The sequence below is a fragment of the Bos grunniens genome, chromosome 15 (genome assembly GCF_055505025.1).
Source record: "Bos grunniens cultivar Pamir isolate PY7600 chromosome 15, Bosgru_T2T1.0, whole genome shotgun sequence".
Lineage (NCBI taxonomy): Eukaryota > Metazoa > Chordata > Mammalia > Artiodactyla > Bovidae > Bos > Bos grunniens.
The window spans coordinates 45,509,209-45,528,130 of NC_141179.1; the positions used below are offsets into that span (position 1 = coordinate 45,509,209).

An 18,922-nucleotide genomic window follows, 5' to 3' on the forward strand; every position below is an offset into this window, starting at 1 on the left:
TCAGCAGCATGCTGAAGTGGTTTGCCATTTCCTTTGCCAGTGGAGCATATTTTGTCAGAACTCTCCATCATGACCTGTCCATTTTGGGTGGCCCTGCACAGCATGGCTCATAGTTTCATTGAGTTAGGCAAGGTTGTGGTCCATGTGATCAGTTTGGTTAGTTTTCTGTGATTGTGGTTTTCATTTTGTCTGCCCTCTGATGGATTAGAATAAGAGGTTGGTGCAAGCTTCCTGATGGGAGGAACTGGCTGTGGGGAAAACCGGGTCTTGTTCTGGTTGGCAAAGCCATGCTCACTAAGTCTTTAGTCCAATTTTCTGCTGATGGGTGGGGCTGTGTTCCCTCCCTGTAGATTGGCCTGAGGCCAAACTTTGGTAGGGGCAATGGTGGTAATGGTGACCTACTCCAAAAGGACTTATGCCAGCATGCTGCGCCTCCCAAGACTGCTATAGTCAGTGCCCCTGACCCTGCAGCAGGCCACTGTCAACTCATGCCTCCGCCACAGACTCCCAAGCACACACAGGCAAGTCTGGCTCAGTCTCTTGTGGGGTCATTGTTCCTTTCTCCTGGGTCCTGGTGCACACAAGGTTTTGTTTGTGTCCTCCAAGAGTCTGTGTTTCCCCAGTTCATTGGAAGTTCTGTAATTAAATCCTGCTGACCATCAAAGTCAAAGTCCCTGGCTATACTCAGTCCCTCTACCAGATCCCCAGATTGGGGAGTCTCTTGTGTGGCCTAGAACTTTAGCAGCAGTGTGAGAACTTCTTTGGTATGATTGTTCTTCAGTTTGTGAGTCGCCTACCTAGCGGCTCTATAGTAGAACTAATGGCCACCTCCTTCAAAAGGATTTGTGCTACACACTACACCTCCCAGGACTGCTATTGCTGGAGCCTCTGTCTCTGCAGCAGGCTGCTGCTCACTCATGCCTCTGCAGGAGACCCTAAAACACTCAAAAGCAGGTCTGTCTCAGTCTCTTTGGGGGTCACCGCTCCTTTCCCTTGGTCCTGGTGTGCACATGGTTTGTTTGTGCCCTCCAAGCATCTCTGGTGGCTATGAGGTTTGATTTTGAACCCCCTTCCCACCATTTTGCTGCAGCTTCTTCTTTGCCCTTGGTCCTGGGGTATCTTTCCTTGGTGGGTTTCAACATTCTCCTGTCAGTAGTTGTTCAGCAGCTCATCGCAATCTTGGAGTTCTCACAGGGGAAGATGAGTGCACATCCTTCTACTCCACCATCTTGGATTTGATTTGGGAATATAGGTGGCAGTAAATAGATATTTATTAATTTAGTGTTCAACAATTTTTAAAACAGTCTTTCTGTCTGTCATACACTGTGCTATGACCTAAAGATAGATACTCCCACATCTCTCTCTTTACCCAACTACAAACCATTTTATAATTGTATCCATCACTCAACCCCTTCCAGTGAAAGACTAACTTCTAGTCACCTTAAATCTCAGGTTTAAATAAATTTATTTCACTACTGAAACCTCCCCTGATACCTTAGACTAAGTCATATTCTCCTGGCAAACAATTTCATAGAATTCTGAAATATGTTTTACACTTGCACACTTTTAATTGTATAGGTACTGTAGGGAATAATTGCATGATGTCTTTTTTACCCACTGTCCTACAACTTCCATGAGGAAGGGGTCCTATTTACCTTGGTCAACACTCTATATTTAGAATATTGCACCTTACCTGGTACATAGCAGTACTAAATGAATGAATGAATGAGTGAATAAATAATCTATTTTTAATGTTTATTTTATTGTGATAAGAACAGTTAGCATGAGACTTATTCTCTTAATGGGTTTTAAAGTATACAGTATAATATTGTTGTACAGATAAAATAGTTTATAGCAGATCTCTACAACTTATTCATGTTGCTTAACTGAAACTTTATGTCTATTGATTTATGTCTCCTCATTTCACTTGAACCTCAGCCCCTGAGAATCATCACGCCATCTTGTTGCAGCTTCTCCTGTGAACTTGACTCTCTTAGATACTTTATAAATTAGAATCATGCAGTCCTGTCCTATGACTGGCTTATTTCACTTAGCATAATGTTCTCCGGGTTCATCTATGTTATCACTACTGCAGAATGCCTTTCTTTTTAAGACAATAATATTCCATTATTATTCCATGTCTACCAAAATTTCTTTATCTATTTCTCTGTTGGTGGATATTTACATTGCTTCCATATTTTTGGCTGCTGTTAACAGTGCCACAGTGAACATGAGAGTGCTAATATCTCTGAGATACTGATTTCAGTTTTGTTTTAGGTAAATATCTAGAGGTGGGATTAGTAGATTATATGGTAGTTCTATTTTTAATTATTTGAGGAACCGTCCCACTGTTTACCATACCAACTGCATCATTTTTCATTTTCCACAAAATTGTACAAGAGTTTCCTCCTTCTCCATATCCTCGCCAATACTTGTTGTCTTGGTTTTGTTTTACTTTGTAACAGCTATCCTGGTATTTGTGAGGTGATATCTCATCCTGGTTTTGATTTGTATTTACTTGATGATTAGTGACGTTCAGCACCTTTTCATACACCTGGTAGCTACCTCTATGTATTCTTTGGATAAGTCTATTCGAGTTTTTAGCCCATTTTTGAATCGAGTTATTAGTTTGTATGCTGTAGAGTTGTATTAATTCCTTACATATTTTGGAAATCAACTCCTTATCAGATGCATAGTTTGCAAACATTTTCTCCTATTCTACAGTTGTCTTTTCACTCTTATTTCCATGCTGTGCAGAAGCTTTTTAGTTTGACGCAGTCTCATGTGTCCATTTTTATTTTTATTGCCTGTGCTTTCCATTTGGTATTAAAGAAATCACTGCCAAAGCCAATGACATGAATCTTTTTCCCCTATGTTTTCTTCTAGGGGTTTTATTCTTACAGTTTTAGGTCTTACATTTAAGTCTTTAATCCATTTTGAGTTGATTCTTTTGTATAGACCAATACAATTGTCAGTTGTCTTACACTGTATGTGTGCACTGTGGCATATATATTACATTTTCTTTATCCATTTATATGTTGATGGACACTTAGGTTATTTCTATGTCTTGGATATGGTGAATAATGCTGCAGTAAACATGGGAACACATGTATCTCCTTTGAGATAATGTTTTCGTTTCCTTCAGATATATATCCAGAAGTGGTATTGTTGAATCATATGATAATTCCATTTTAACTTTCTATTTATTCTTGATTCAGTCTTAATAGTTGTTTGCTCCTAGGATTTATGCATGTTTCTAGGTTATCCAATTTGTTCACATACATTTATATTAATCCCTTATGATACTTTTTTATTTCTGAGGCATCCCTTTAATGTTTCTTCTTTCACTTATGATTTTATTTATTGAGCCCTCTTTTTTCCTTAGTCCAGCTATAGATCTGTCTACTTGGTTTATTTTTTAAAATTCAGTCTTAACTTTAAAGATTTTTAAAATTATTTTTCTATTCTCTATTTGATTTGTTTCTGCTGTAATCTTTACTATTTCCTTCCTTCTGCTAATGCTGGGTTTTTTCTTCTTTTTCTAGTCCCTTGAGATATAAAGTTCAGTTCTTTATTTTAAATTTTTCTTCCTTTTAAATGTAGACATTTATCACTATGAGCTTCCCTTTTGGTACTACATTAGCTGCATATCATCAGTTTTATTAGTTTCATTTCCCTCTTCATTTATCTCAAGATATTTATACATTTTCTTTTGATATTCTGTGACTCAGTGTTTGTTCAAGAGTGTGTTATTTAGCTTCCATATATTTGTGAGTTTTTTCCTTTTCTCGATGTCATTGATTTCAAGTTTCATTCCATTGCTGTTGGAAAAGATACTTATATATAACTAGTATAATTTCAATTTTCTTAATTTTGTTAAGAACTATTTTGTGATCTCATATGTGGTCAGTCCTGAAATGTGTGCTTGAGAAGAATATGTTTCCTTCTGCCATTGGGTGAAAAGTCCTGTGTATGTCTGTTAGGCTCACTTGGTCTGTTTGGTTGGTTGGTTTAGTTGCTAAGTCATGTCTGACTCTTTGGACCCCATGGACTCTAGCCCTCCAGGCTCCTCTGTCCGTGGGATTTCCCAGGTAAGAACACTGGAGTGGGTTGTCATTTCCTTCTCCAGGGGATCTTCCTGACCCAGGGATGAACCCGGGTCTACTGCACTGCAAGAGGCCTCCTGAATTATAGGTGGATTCTTTACCGACTGAGCCACCAAGGAAGCCCCTCTTTGGTCTATAATGTTGTCCAAATCTGTTATTTCTTTACTAATTTTCTGTCCAGGTGTTCTGTACATTATTGAAACTGGACTATTTAAAAATACTATGATTGTATTGTCAATTTATCCTTTCAGGTTTATCAATATTTGTTTCATTTAGGTGTTTTGATATTGAGTGCATAAAAAGTGAAAGAGTTAGTTGCTTAGTCACATCTGGCTCTTTGTGACCCCATGGACTGTAGTCTGCTAGGCTCCTCTGTCCATGGAATTCTCCAGGCAAGAATACTGCAGTGGGTAGCCATTCCTTTCTCCAGGGGATCTTCCTGACCCAGGGATCAAACCTGGGTCTCCCACATTGCAGGCAGACTCTTTTACCACCTGAGCCACCAGGGAAGCCCCTGTTGAGTGCAAATATATTTACAATTGTTATATTTTCCTGTTGAATTGATCTTTTTATCGCTATGTAATGATCTTCTTTGTTTCTAGAGACAAAAGTCTTTATAACTTAAAGTCTTCTTTGATGTTAGCAGAGCCACTAAAGTGAGTTTCTTGATTTTTTACATGGTATATTGCAAAAAAGATGGAAAACTGTTATCAAAATGTCTTTCTCAAGGCTTCTCAAGAATTTAAATAAAAAACTTTAAATTATACAAACCCAAAGAAATAAAGAAGAAAATAGTAAAAGTTGAATATAAATTATGAAATAGAAAATTAATGTACAGTGCAAAAAAGCACAAATCAAAATTTTATCCTTTGAAAATACTGATAAAATTGATAAAAGACTAGCAAGATTTATTAATAATATGTATAGAAAATACAATATTGAAAATAGAACATTACATATCTTATGGAAAATAAAAATAAAATATAAGTTTGAAATATAAATAAATTGGAAAACTATTTTGAAGAATATGTTATCAAAAATGATAAATAAATTGAGGAACTAGATATTTCTTTATTCATTAATGAAAATGAGACTTATAGTAAAAATGTTTTCTATAAAAATGGAAAGCCCAAATGGCTTCACCATTGAAGTCTTACAAATATTATAGGTATAAATATCACTGATCCTATAAAAAGTTCTTCTGAGAACAGAAAACAAAGAAATCCTTTCCAAATCATTTTTATATTTTGATATCTCCACTTGTAAATTTCAAGAATGGAAAATGATATGCCAATTTCTCTCACAAACAAAGATGCAAACATCCTAAACCAAATATTAGGAAATCAAAGCCAATGATAATAAGATGAATAAAAATGCAACCAAAGTTGGGTTTATTTCAGCAATTCTAGATTGCTTTAATATTCATAAGTCAAAGTGATACTTTCATATCTGAGTTAGAATGTACAAGGATATGAAAAACATTTGATCATATGGTAACAAGAAAAAACTCAAAGAAATGAAGATCATATTTATGTATTCGATGAACTAGGAGCAGAGGATTCAAGAAAGCCTTCATGAAATGACATCTATATAGGTGAGCAGATTGCACACCTAAGGACAAGTGCATAGTCTCGTCTGCCTTACAGAGACACTTTGAAGGGAAGAAAAGGCATTAGCCAATTCTTGATGACAGTATAAATTGTCTGCACAAATAGAAATTTAGAAGAAACCCAAATGTAAAAATGGTAACAGAAGTAGTGGCAATAAACATCTTCTTGAGACATATTACAAAGAGGGATGGCAGGTATATTCTATGTCTGCATCAGCCGAGGGTCTTAATCTGTAATTTTATACTCTGAAAATGCCAACTAGCTTGCTAAAAGAAAGCTCCACTATGTCTTAACCCCCATTCCTGCCCACTACTCCCCAGTAGTTTTTCCTACTACTCAAAGGCTTGTCGGCAAAGGTTCAAGCTGAACTTTGCAAAACAAGCTTTGCAAACTAACCTTTGAAAAGTAGGAGAAACTTAAGGGAACTCTCAAAGGCTAAGCCTTCAGGATTTCTTTATTATCTGACTGAGTCTTCTGGTGGCAAAAGTGTAGAACAAATTCTTTTGGTCTGGCTTAGATTAGATGGGAATGAAGCTTTTCTAGACTTCAGCATCACTATTCCCAAAGAAAATAATAACCCTGTATGAGAGAAACCAAGTCTTCCATAGAAAGTAACCTGCACTGCCCACACCACCATCAGTTGCATTTCTAGTTGCGTATATGATGCCTTTTGAGATGTTAATTTATAAGATGACTTTTTAAACTGTATAATTTAACAGAAGAAAAAAAAAAAACATCCTCTAGTCAAACTCTCTAAATAATGAACAGAGAAGAGAAGAAGTAAAAATATATTCTCTAGATATCCTCATCCTGAAATACACACATTTCATTTGAACCTAGCAGATTTTCACAAAAATGCTGTACTCTGTGAATCTAGAAAATTATAAGTTAAAATTGGCATTAATCAATATTTGGGCATTTTATGTTTAAGATAGGTCTTCACATAAAATGATAAAACTAATGGACAACATAAACACTCATCGTGTATGTTTTTTAATATTTATTTTTATTTATTTGCTGGGTCTTAATTGCAGCATGCAGGATCTTTGATCTTCATTGCAGCATGCAGGATATTTGGTTGCAGCATGTGGGATCATTCCCTAACCAGGTCCTCCTGCATTGGGAGTGTGGGGTCTTAGCCACTGGATCACCATAGAAGTCCCCATCCAAAGTTCTTGAAATTATTTTTTTGCAGTTTCTGGATTCACATTGCATTTGTTTCAAAATGACTGATGTATTTTAGTCATCAGTTTTCTCATGGCCTCTTTCACCTCTTTGTTCCTCAGACTGTAGATCAGAGGGTTCAACATGGGGATCACCACTGTGTAGAAGACAGATACCACTTTGATATGGTCAGGTGAGTAGCTTGACTTCGGTATGACATAAACAAATGTGACTGTCCCATAAAACAAAGTGACTGCAGTGAGGTGGGAAGTGCAAGTAGAGAAGGCCTTGGACCTTCCCTCTGTAGAGCGCATCTTCAGAATTGAGTGGAGGATGTATAGATATGAAACAATTATGATAAACAGTGTGATTACAATTATTGACCCAGCTGAGATGGCAGGAGATATTTCGGCAACATAAACATGGGTACAAGAGAGCTTCACTAGTGGTGGCAGGTCACAGAAGAAATGGTTGATTTTATTTGGTCCACAGAACGTCAGGCTCAGTAAACATCCGATAAATGATGAAGCATTCACACATCCTCCCAGGTAGGAAGCAATCAGTAAGATGACACAGACCCTGGGAGACATGTGTGTAGAGTATAGAAGTGGCAAACAGATGGCCACGTAGCGATCATAGGCCATGGCAGCCAAAAGGAAGCACTCAGCTGTTCCAAAGATAACATCAGAGCCAAGCTGAACTATACAGCCAGCAACTGGGATAGTAGTTCTTACTTCTAGGAAACTCACAATCATAATAGGTGTGACTGATGAGGAGTAACCAATGTCCACAAAGGCCAGATGGCTGAGGAATAGATACATTGGGGTGTGAAGCTGAGGGCTTCTGTGAATTAATGTGATGATGCTGATATTGCCCAATATGGTAGCAACATAGATTCCTAGAAAAACCAAAAAGAAGATGGAGCAAAGTGTAGGATGGTCTGTTAACCCCAAAATAACGAATTCTGTCACCATTGTGTGGTTTCCAATCTCCATCTTACTTGGAATGATGCCTTTTGAAATGAAAATCAGTGGATATTAAATTAAATGGAATGATCTCATAATTCACATATTTACTTTACCAGACAACCTATCAAAAAAGTTAGAACATTGATCTCAATTTAGCCTAATGCTAATACTTTACAAAATGTTCCCAAATATATTTACATTATTCATGATTTGACGATATTAATGTACACTATCTTAGTCCAAAGATACTCACAAAGTACCAGTGGCTCAGATCAGAACACACTGGGCACTCACATTTGTATCATTTGATCAAAGCAATGATGTTTGGAAATTTGATGAGAGTCAGAGGTGAAACATAATCACTTTGCTAGTATTTAACTATATCCATATTTTTATTACAATTATATTATAGTATAATTAATAGAATGTAATATTGTTTAAATAATATCTGTTTCTTGGTCACATTGGTCACTCTCCAGCCCCAACACAGGTGAGACTGTGAACAGTACATGCCAATGCATGATGGAAGGAAATGCCCTGTCTCTCTTCTGAATCAAATTAAATTACCAGTGGGTCAGTCTCTCTCTTTCATTAAGAAATATATTAGCATAATACATTTTGAAGGAGGTCACCATTAACTTCATTACCTCTGCCATGGTTTGGTCTCAGGTCAAATAACAGGGAGGGAACACAACCCTGCCCATCAACAGAAAATTGGATTAAAGATGTATTGAGCATAGCCCTGCCCATCAGAACAAGAACCAGTCTCCCCCACAGTCTCTCCCATAAGGAAGCTTCCATAAGCCTCCTATCCTTATCCCTCAGAAGACAGACAGAATCCTCAGAAAACCGCAATAACATAAAACTAATCAAACTGATTACATGGACGACAGAATTGTCTAACTCAATGAAACTATGAGCCACCCAAGATGTGTAGGGCCACCCAAGATGGATGGGTCATGGTGGAGAGTTATGACAAAATGTGGTCGACTGGAGATGGAAATAGCAAACCACTTCAGTATTCCTGCCTTGAGAACCCCATGAACAGTATGAAAAGGCAAAAAGATAGGACACTGAAAGATGAACTCCCCAGGTTAGTAGGTGCCCAATATGCTACTGGAGATTGGTGGAGGAATAACTCCAGAATGAAGAGATGGAGCCAAAGCAAAAACAACTCCCACTTGTGGATTTGACTGGTGATGAAAGTGAAGTCCAATGCTGTGAAGAACACTATTGCATAGGAACATGGAATGTTAGGTCCATGAATCAAGGCAAATTAGAAGTGGTCAAAAGGAGATGGCAAAAGTGAACATCGACATTTTAGCAATCAGTAAATAAAATGGTCTGGGATGGGTTAATGTAATTCAGCTGATCATTATATCTACTACTGTGGGCAAGAATCCCTTAGAAGAAATGGAGAAGGCTTCATAGTCAACAAGAGTCTGAAATGCAGTACTTGGGGGCAATCTCAAAAATGACAGAAAGATTGTTGTTTGTTTCCAAGGCAAACCATTCAATATCATAGTAATCCAAGTCTATAGCCCAGTCACAAATGCTTAAGAAGCTGAAGTTGAACCATTCTATAAAGGCCTACAAGACCTTCCAGACTAACACCCAAAAAAGATGTTCTTTTCATTATAGGGGACTGAAATGCAAAAGTAGGAAGTCCAGAGATACCTGGAGTAACAGACAAGTTTGGCCTTGGGAAAAAAAATGAAGCAGGACAAAGCCTAGCAGAGTTTGCCAAGAGAATGCACTACTCATAGCAAACACACTCTTCCAACAACACGCGATGACTCTACACATGAACATCACCAGATGGTCGATACCAAAATCAGATTGATTATATTCTTTGCAGCCAAAGATGGAGAAGCTCTATACAGTCAGCAAAAACAAGACCTGAAGCTAACTGTGGCCTCAGATCATGAACCCCTTATTGCCAAATTCAGACTTATAATGAAAGTACGGAAATTCACTGTACCATTCAGGTATGATATAAATCAAATTCCTTATGATTATATAGAGGAAGTGAGAAATAGATTCAAGGGATTAGATCTGATAGAGTGCCTGAAAAACTATGGATGGAAGTTTGTGACATTGTACAGGAGGCAAGGATCAAGACCATCCCCAAGAAAAAGAAATGCAAAAAGGCAAAATAATTGTCTGAGGAGGCCTTACAAATAGCTGTGAAAAAAAGCTAAAGGCAAAGGAGAAAAGGAAAGCTATACCCATCTGAATGCAGAGTTCCAAAGAATTGCAAGGAGAGATAAGAAAGCCTTCCTCAGTGATCAATGCAAAGAAATTGAGGAAAACAATAGAATGGGAAAGACTAGAGATCTCTCCAAGAAAATTAGAGATACCAAGGGAACATTTCATGCAAAGATGGGCACAATAAAGGACAAAAATGGTATGGACCTAACAGAAGCAGAAGTTATTAAGAAGAGGTGGCAAGAATACACAGAGGGACTATACAAAAAAGATCTTCAAGACCCAGATAACCACGATGGTGTGATCACTTACCTAGAGCCAGACATCCTGGAATGCAAAGTGAAGTGGGCTTCACTTCACTTTGAAGTGAAGGAAGCATCACTACGAACAAAGATAGTGGAGGTGATGGAATTCCAGTTGAGCTATTTCAAATCCTAAAAGATGATGCTGTGAAAGTGCTACACTCAATATGCAAGCAAATTTGGAAAACTCAGCAGTGGCCACAAGGACTGGAAAAGGTCAGTTTTCATTCCAATCCCAAAGAAAGGCAATGCCAAAGAATGCTCAAACGTGGAACAACAGACTGGTTCCAAATTGGGAAAAGAGTACATCAAGGCTGTATATTGTCACCCTGCTTATTTAACTTATATGCAGAGTACATCATGTGAAATGCAGGCTGGATGAGCACAAGCTAGAATCAAGATCACCAGAAGAAATGTCAATAACCTCAGATATGCAGATGACACCACCCTTATGGCAGAAAGTGAAGAGGAACTAAAAAGCCTCTTGATGAAATTGAAAGAGGAGAGTGAAAAAGTTGCCTTAAAGCTCAACATTCAGAAAACTAAGATCATGGCATCTGGTCCCATCGCTTCATGGCAAATAGATGGGGAAACAATGGAAACAGTGACAGACTATTTTCCTGGACTCCAAAATCACTGCAGATGGTGACTGTAGCCATGAAATTAAAAGATGCTTGCTCCTTGGAAGAAAAGCTATGACCAACCCAGACACCATATTTAAAAGCAGAGACATTACTTTGCTGATAAAGGTCCATCTAGTCAAGGCTATGGTTTTTCCAGTAGTCACGTATGGTTGTGAGAGTTGGACTATAAGGAAAGCTGAGTACTGAAGAATTGATGCTTTTGCATTGTGGTGTTGGAGAAGACTCTTGAGAGTTCCTTGGACTGCAAGGAGATCCAACCAGTCCATTCTAAAGGAGGTCAGTCCTGAATATTCATTGGAAGGACTGATGCTGAAGCTGAAACTCCAATACTTTGGCCACCTGATGTGAAGAACTGACTCATTGGAAAGGACTCTGATGTTGGGAAAGATTGGAGGTGGGAGGAGAAGGGGATGACAGAGGATGAGATGGTTGGATGGCATCACCGACTGGATGAACATTAGTTTGAACAAGCTCCTGGAATTGGTGATGAACAGGGAAGCCTGGCATGCTGCAGTCCATGAAGTCTCAAAGAATAGGACATGACTGAGTGACTGAACTGATTAAATATAATACAATAAGATAGTGGTGTCTCCTGTTAGCCTGCAATTTGAGGGAATATAGAGAACAGAGAATATACCAGAAATATACTGGAAATGAGAGAGAAACATGTGTTGTGTTCAGCCACACTGAGTTTCCAGGGTTAATTTGTTAGAGCATAACATCACCTAATCTGATTAATATATTAATAATTGTATATTGGCAGGAAATGAAATTGTGTATAGAGTTTAATCCTGAGAGCAACATGAGAAATAAACCCACTTTGTATTGTTAATTGTATTTTAGGTACTGTACAGACCTAATAAAGAACACATTTCATAGTCATACATTAATAAGGTATATATTAGAATATGTTGGAAAAATGCCTACATATGTATATTATACCAGTCACATGAGATCAAAAGAGTAATACACAAATGTAAAAAAAATCAAGAAGTCTTTTCACCTAAAAAAGTTAATGAGTAATCATGAGTTTATTACTCATGATTATGAAACCATTAATCAAAAGTTAATGGTTTAATCATGATAATGCAAAAATTAAATCAAGCTTTCAGTTTAAGCAACACTGTGTATATGAAATATCTGAAAATTTTTTCAACAAAATACTTGGATAAGCTGTTAAATCTTTTTAATTGTTCAGAATACAAAAATGAGCTTTAATATAATAAAGGAAATTTTCACTAGCCAAAAATGTTGTGAGAGCTGATAATCAGCAAAATAAGATGAAGCAGAAATGCAGCTATCTGGACACACATGCTAATCTCCACAACTTAGAACCAAATGCTTTAATAGCTGTACAGACTTTGGAAATAAGGGATTGGTAAGACTGCAAGTTGGAGAGTTTAAACTGAGACTTTGACACCCTTCTCCACATTTGTACTCATAATTCAAGGATCTTTTCCTTCAGCCTCACTGTAATGATAGTTAACTGGTAATAGTAATATCCTCTTACTAGCCAAGTGGATGAGAAGGAGAATTTTCTGTCTCTTCTTTGACCTTTGGAGAAATAAAAGCAACAAACTCCTATCTAGGAAGTAATTGAATTGGTTTATCCTGATACAGGTTTGGGATCTGACTTTACATTCTTTGTTTAGTGTAAAGTGTAAAACCCCAAGTTGAGTTATCATAAGTCATGCATAGGCAGTAATGTAAAACAGATTACTGTAATTCATTAAAGATGTGATATATCTGCAGTAGATTAAAGATGAATGCAAGTATTGTGCTTCTACTCCCATTGAAGAGGGAGTCAAATTCCCTACTACTCAGTTTAATTAGGACTTAGTAACTTGTTTGACAAGCTGAAGTGAAATATCACTCCCAGAATACTGGGAGCTCTGAAGCTGGGACCTCTTGCAGATTTTTTTTAGGATTCTTGGAATATTCATCTTCATCCTTCTGGGAGCCCAACGTCATGTTGTAAGAAGCCTAAGCACCCACCTGGAGTGACAATGTATAGTTAGTTGCTCCAGTTGATAGCTACATACAGCTGCACTCCCAGCAGATAGCTAACATTAACAACTAGAAAAAAACAAGGGAATTCCCAAAGAACATCTATTTCTGCTTGGCTATGCTAAAACCTTTGATTGTGTGGTTCACAGCAAACTCTTGAAATGCTTCAAGAGATGGGAATACTGGACCACCCTACCTGCTTTCTGAGAAACCTGGATGTAGGTCAAGAAGCAACAGTTAGAACAAGACATGGAACAACAGACTGGTTCAAAATTAGGAAATGAGTATGTTAAAGGCTGGATATTGTCATCGTGTTTATTTAACTTCTGTGCAGAGTACATTCAAATGAAATGATGGGCTGGATGAAGCTCAAGCTGGAATCAAGATTGCCAGGAGAAATATCAACAACCTCAGATATGCAGATGATACCACTCTAATGGCAGAAATCATAGAGGAACTAAAGAGCCTCTTGATGAGGGTGAAAGAAGACAGTGAAAAAGCTGGCTTAAACTTCAACATTCAAAAAAATAAGATCATGGTATCCAGTCCCATCACTTCATGGCAAATAGATGGGGGGAAAGTAGAAAAAGTAATAGATTTTATTTTCTTGGGCTCCAAAATCATTGTGGATGATGACTACAGCCACAAAATTAAGAGATTATTGCTCCTTGGAAGGAAAACTCTGACAAACCTAGACAGCATATTAAAAAGCAGAGACACCACTTTGCTGACATCAGATCAGATCAGATCAGTCGCTCAGTCATGTCCGACTCTTTGTGACCCCATGAATCGCAGCACGCCAGGCCTCCCTGTCCATTGCTGACATAGATCTGTCTAATCAAGACCCTAGTTTTTTCAGTAGTCGTGTATGGATGTAAGAATTGGACCATAAAGAAGGCTGAGCCTTGTAAAATTGATGCTTCTGAATTGTGGTATTGGAGAAAACTCTTGAGAGTCCCTTGGACTGCAAGGAGATCAAACCAATCAATCCTAAAGGAAATCAACTCTGAATATTCATTGGAAAGACTGATACTGAAGCTGAAACTCCAATACTTTGGCCACCTGATGCAAAGAGCTGACTCACTGGAGAAGATCCTGATGCTGGGAAAGATTGAGGGCAGAGGAGAAGGGGGAAACAGTGGATAAGATGGTTGGATGGCATCACCGACTCAATAGACATGAATTTGAGCAAACTCTGGGGGATAGTGAAGGACAGGGAAGCCTGCAGTTCTGCAGTCCATGGTGTCACAAAACACCAGACACAACTTAATGGCTGAACAACACCTATCCAGTCCAGACTAACTCTTCATCGGTAACAATGAAACTCTAAGACACTGAAGTAATAACTTCAAAAGCTTGAGAGAAAACAATGGCCAACAAGATAATCTAAGGCAGAACTACAATTGTCTGGAGACATTTTTCAATCTGTAAATCAATAACTAGAGGTAGCTTAAAGAAAATAAATAGAAAGAAAAATTGCAATATACATCACAACAGAACATCAATAAGGGTTTTCAAATCAGTGAAGAAAGAAAGAAAATGAACCAGAAGGAAGGTCTTAATACACAGGATAGAATGTTGTATAAATATATGACAAATATTTGAATAAGTACAAACAAACACTGAGTTAATAAAGCAAGGATTATGCTTACTTTGGAGATAAAAGTAATAGTAAAGCTAGACTTCTGGATTGTAGAACAGCATATAGAAGTTTAGAAATCATCATTCCTTCTTAACAACAATATAAAGCTGAATAAACTGACAAAATAACAACTTTTCTCAGTCCATAAGAGAAGTGACATTACAGGGCAACACACTGCCCCCTAAGTTGGAAAGACAGACAGGTAGCTACAGAGGATCACACCTTAGTGGAACAGAAATTCATGAGTAGAAATCTCCTAAGGAATCACTACTCGGTTAGGAAACCCTTAAATGTAACTGATGAATTTCTGGAGGCTCAGTGTAGACAAATTTAAGAAATAAGAACTCCAAGGGGCTCAGTCATGTGGGGTACCTCACTTAAGTGTTTTACTTCCAGGAGCTCTTACCATATCCTGATAGCAAGCATCACAGAAAAATCCCCTCAGACTTCCAACAGGGGAAGGAAAGAAAGGAAGCATTCTGAAATATGCCAGCGAGTTCTGTCCTTCTTTATGGGGTCTATCCTCAGGAGAAACTATTCAACCAGAGCCTAAGCTACTTGCGATAAGGAAAACACACAACTCCAGCCCCTTCTAGTCATTCTGTCACTCTGAGGAGAAAAAACTGAGAAGCACTGGTGAAATTCACAGTCCAGGGCATAGACTCAACAAAAACTGAAACCAGTTATAGGACTGTCAGAGAAGGCGATGGCACCCCACTCCAGTACTCTTGCCTGGAAAATCCCATGGACGGAGGAGCCTGGTGGGCTGCAGTCCATGGGGTCGCCAAGAGTCAGAGATGACTGAGCGACTTCACTTTCACTTTTCACTTTCATGCATTGGAGAAGGAAATGGCAACCCACTCCAGTGTTCTTGCCTGGAGAATCCCAGGGACGGGGGAGCCTGATAGGCTGCCATCTATGGGGTCGCACAGAGCTGGACACGACTGAAGTGACTTAGCAGCAGCATAGGACTGTAGAACACTTCCTCATCCCCCACACCTTACCATGACATTACTAAAGTCCTGTTTACTGAAGTTTCTTTTACCCAGTATATTATGTTTGCCATTAAAAAATTTGTTTTCAAAGCATGCTGAAAGGCAAAAAAGTCATCAGGTCCAGAGTCAGATATGGCAGGAATGTTGGCATTAGCAGACTAGAAATGTAATTATCAGACCAGAGATGTCCCTACAGATCCCATAGATATCAAAATGGTAATTAAGAAACACTATCAATGATTTTATGCCTGTAAATTTGATATTGATAACCCAGATAAAATGAACAAATCCCTTGAGTATACAATCTACTAAAACTCACACAAGAAGAAATAGATTATCTAAATAGGCTTATATCTATTGAAGATATGGAATTAAAATTAATAATCTTCCAAAACAGAAGACACCATGTCCAGATTGCCTCACTGATGAGTTCTATCAAGCACTTATAGAAGAAATTATACCATTTATTTACAATCTCTTCCAGAAGATGAAATCAGAGGGAATACTTCCTAATTCATTTATGAGAACAACATTATCGCTAGACAAACACAAGTAAAAAAACTATAGAATAATATTTCTCAAGAATAGAGATGCAAAAATACTCAAAAAGCATTAGTAAATTGAATCCCACAAAATATAAGACACAGATCTACATATTCTAGAAGTGGTTGAACAAACATGATCTGGGGGACAAAAATAAAACTCTCATAATACATAGGTAGTATCATAGTCTGATACGTAAGAAAATTCAAAAGAGTATATACATTAATTACTGTGTTTAACGAGCCTGGCAATGTTTTGATATATAAGATCAAAACAAAAATAAATGACAAAATTCCACTTACAGAAGGATGGAGGAGAAGTACATTTCCCTATTCTGCTTATTAAGCATAATTTAAAACTCTGGATATCATATATGAAACAAGCATAAAGAGACTCTGAAAGTGGAGAATGAAATACAAACTTCTAGAAACCTTAGGATCAAAAGAATGACATGGAAATGAGTTCCCAGGGTTTTCTTTTTGTCTCTTTTATCCCAGACACGGGGCTGGCAAAGCCAGCAACTTAGAAACACCAACAAGTGAAGAACAAAAAATAGCTCCAACAAAGTTTAGTTCTTTCTAACCAAAAGACTAGGGTGGGGGAAACCTAGCAAAACTGAAAACTTTTGGACAATAACTTTTCTACTCCAGCCTAACATCACACACACACACACACACCCCACACTACCAAAAAAGGATAAATGTTCTATTACAGGTAAACATCACATACACACAACGGAGTTCCGTTCCCATCAGAAAAGGATGAATGAGGAGCCTAGACATTCATACTCACCAGGACATAATGAGGTATCTCAGCCCTCTACTAAGATTGTGTCAGGAAAGTCTGAGTAGGAAACTGGAACCTTCATCTCTGCCACTCCCCTTTAGGCCACTCTGTCAGTGCCAGTCCCCATCTGACAATAATAAGGTAGCACCCTCACCATTCTCCTTTACCCAACAGAGCAGTTTTGGAGAAAGCCAGCAACACAGAAGATTTAAGGAAGATACAGAGTCTCATAATGGAATACCCCAAAGTCAAGGATTCAATTAAAAAGTCACTCATCATAACAAGAACCAGAAAAATATCAATTTGAGAAAAAACAAATAATAGTCACCAGTGCCAAAATGACAGAGATGTTGGAAGTTTGGAATTATCTGACAAGGATTTTAAGGCAATCACCATAAAAATGCTTCAACAAGCAATCAAAAATGTAGTTGAAATTGTTTTTTAAATAGAAAGTCTCAGCAAAGAAATAGAAGATACAAGGAAGAAACAAATGGAAATCTTGAATTGAAAAATACACCCCAAATAAACTCAGTAAATCAGCTCAACAGTAGAATGGAGGGGATATGTGAAAAATCACTAAAATTGTGGCTAAAACAAAAGAAAAAACATTCAAACAGTGAGAAAGAATGGACTAAAAAAAATGAATAGAGACTCAGGAGCTATGGAACTGTAATAAAAGATCTAACATTTGTATAGTCAGAGTCTTAGAAGTAAAGGAGAAAAAAGGTGGTATTGAAAAAATATTTGAAGGAATACTGACTTAAACTTTTTCAAATTTGGCAAAAGACCCAAACCTATACATTCCAGAAGTGTTTGAGAAAACATCAAAGAGGATAGTCCCAAAGACATCTGCACCAACATATATAATAATCAAATTTCTGAAAACTAAGAACAAAGAAAAAAAATTGAAAGTAGTGAGAGAGGAATGGCACCTTACCTATAGCAGAAAACCAATTCAAGTGATAGCCAATTTATTATCATAAACTATAGAGGTTAGAATGAAAAAAATTAAGTGCTAATGAAAGAAACTGTCAACCATGAATTCTATATCCACCAAAAGTATTTTTCAGGAGTAAGGAGAAAATTGAGACATACTCAGATGAAAGGAAACTAAGAGAACTGATTACCAACAGACATATCCTAAATGAATGGCTAGAAGAAATTTCTTAAACATAAAATAACTAATAAAAGAAAGAATATTGAAACATCAAAAAGCAAGAAAATAAAACATGATAAGTAAAAAATATGGATAAACAGAATACATGTTCCTTCTCCTAAGTTTTATAAACTATGATGATCATAGCAAAACTTATAAAGCTATCCGATATGGTTCTTAAAATATGTAGAAGAAATACTTAAAATAATTGTATAATTAACAGGGAGACTAAAGAGACATAAAGGGAAAAAGACTTCTACTTTTCATAGCAATTCATATGATTATGCCATATGATTATAGATTTTGTCATTACCAATAATTTTATCAATTCCATGATAGTAATTTCAAACATCCCATTCTTTCAGTATCAACTCTAGGTCCATTATGCAAAATTTTTTTGATTCCACTGAAAGCACCAATCACTGATGCATCTATATTTTCCAAGTCCAGACTCTGCCCTCTGTTCTGTTTCTACATCCCTTCTGACCTAGTTAGATTCCACAGATCATCATTATAAGCATTCCTATGCTTACATCTCAATTTCCTTGCTGCCCTTCTCTCTATTCTCACCTAAGAAAAGTAACTTGTGGTTGAAAGCACTTTTCATCTTATGTACACCTATACTCTAATATCAAACTGTGTCTTGAGAAAAACCAAATACGTTGACTAGTATCACTTTAGGTTATGACAGCAATCTTTAAGTTTGCCTACATAGATGCCCAGATATACTATATTTTCCTAGTAAATTCATTTTTAAACCTTCCATTCCATCCTTATGTCTCATAAAGAGT

The 18,922-nt window shown here is 37.2% G+C and overlaps 2 protein-coding genes across 3 annotated transcripts in view; one reads left to right on the forward strand and one right to left on the reverse strand.

Annotated features, from left to right (window-relative positions):
- Positions 1-18,922, forward strand: part of OVCH2 (ovochymase 2) — a 276,389-nt gene that overhangs the window by 217,348 nt on the left and 40,119 nt on the right. The gene's annotated exons all lie outside the window — the stretch shown is intronic.
- Positions 6,702-8,177, reverse strand: LOC147357820 (olfactory receptor 5P4-like). Its single transcript, XM_086340234.1, has one exon. It carries the CDS (start codon positions 7,873-7,875, stop codon positions 6,937-6,939), a length of 939 nt encoding a protein of 312 aa, XP_086196360.1. The 5' UTR covers positions 7,876-8,177; the 3' UTR covers positions 6,702-6,936.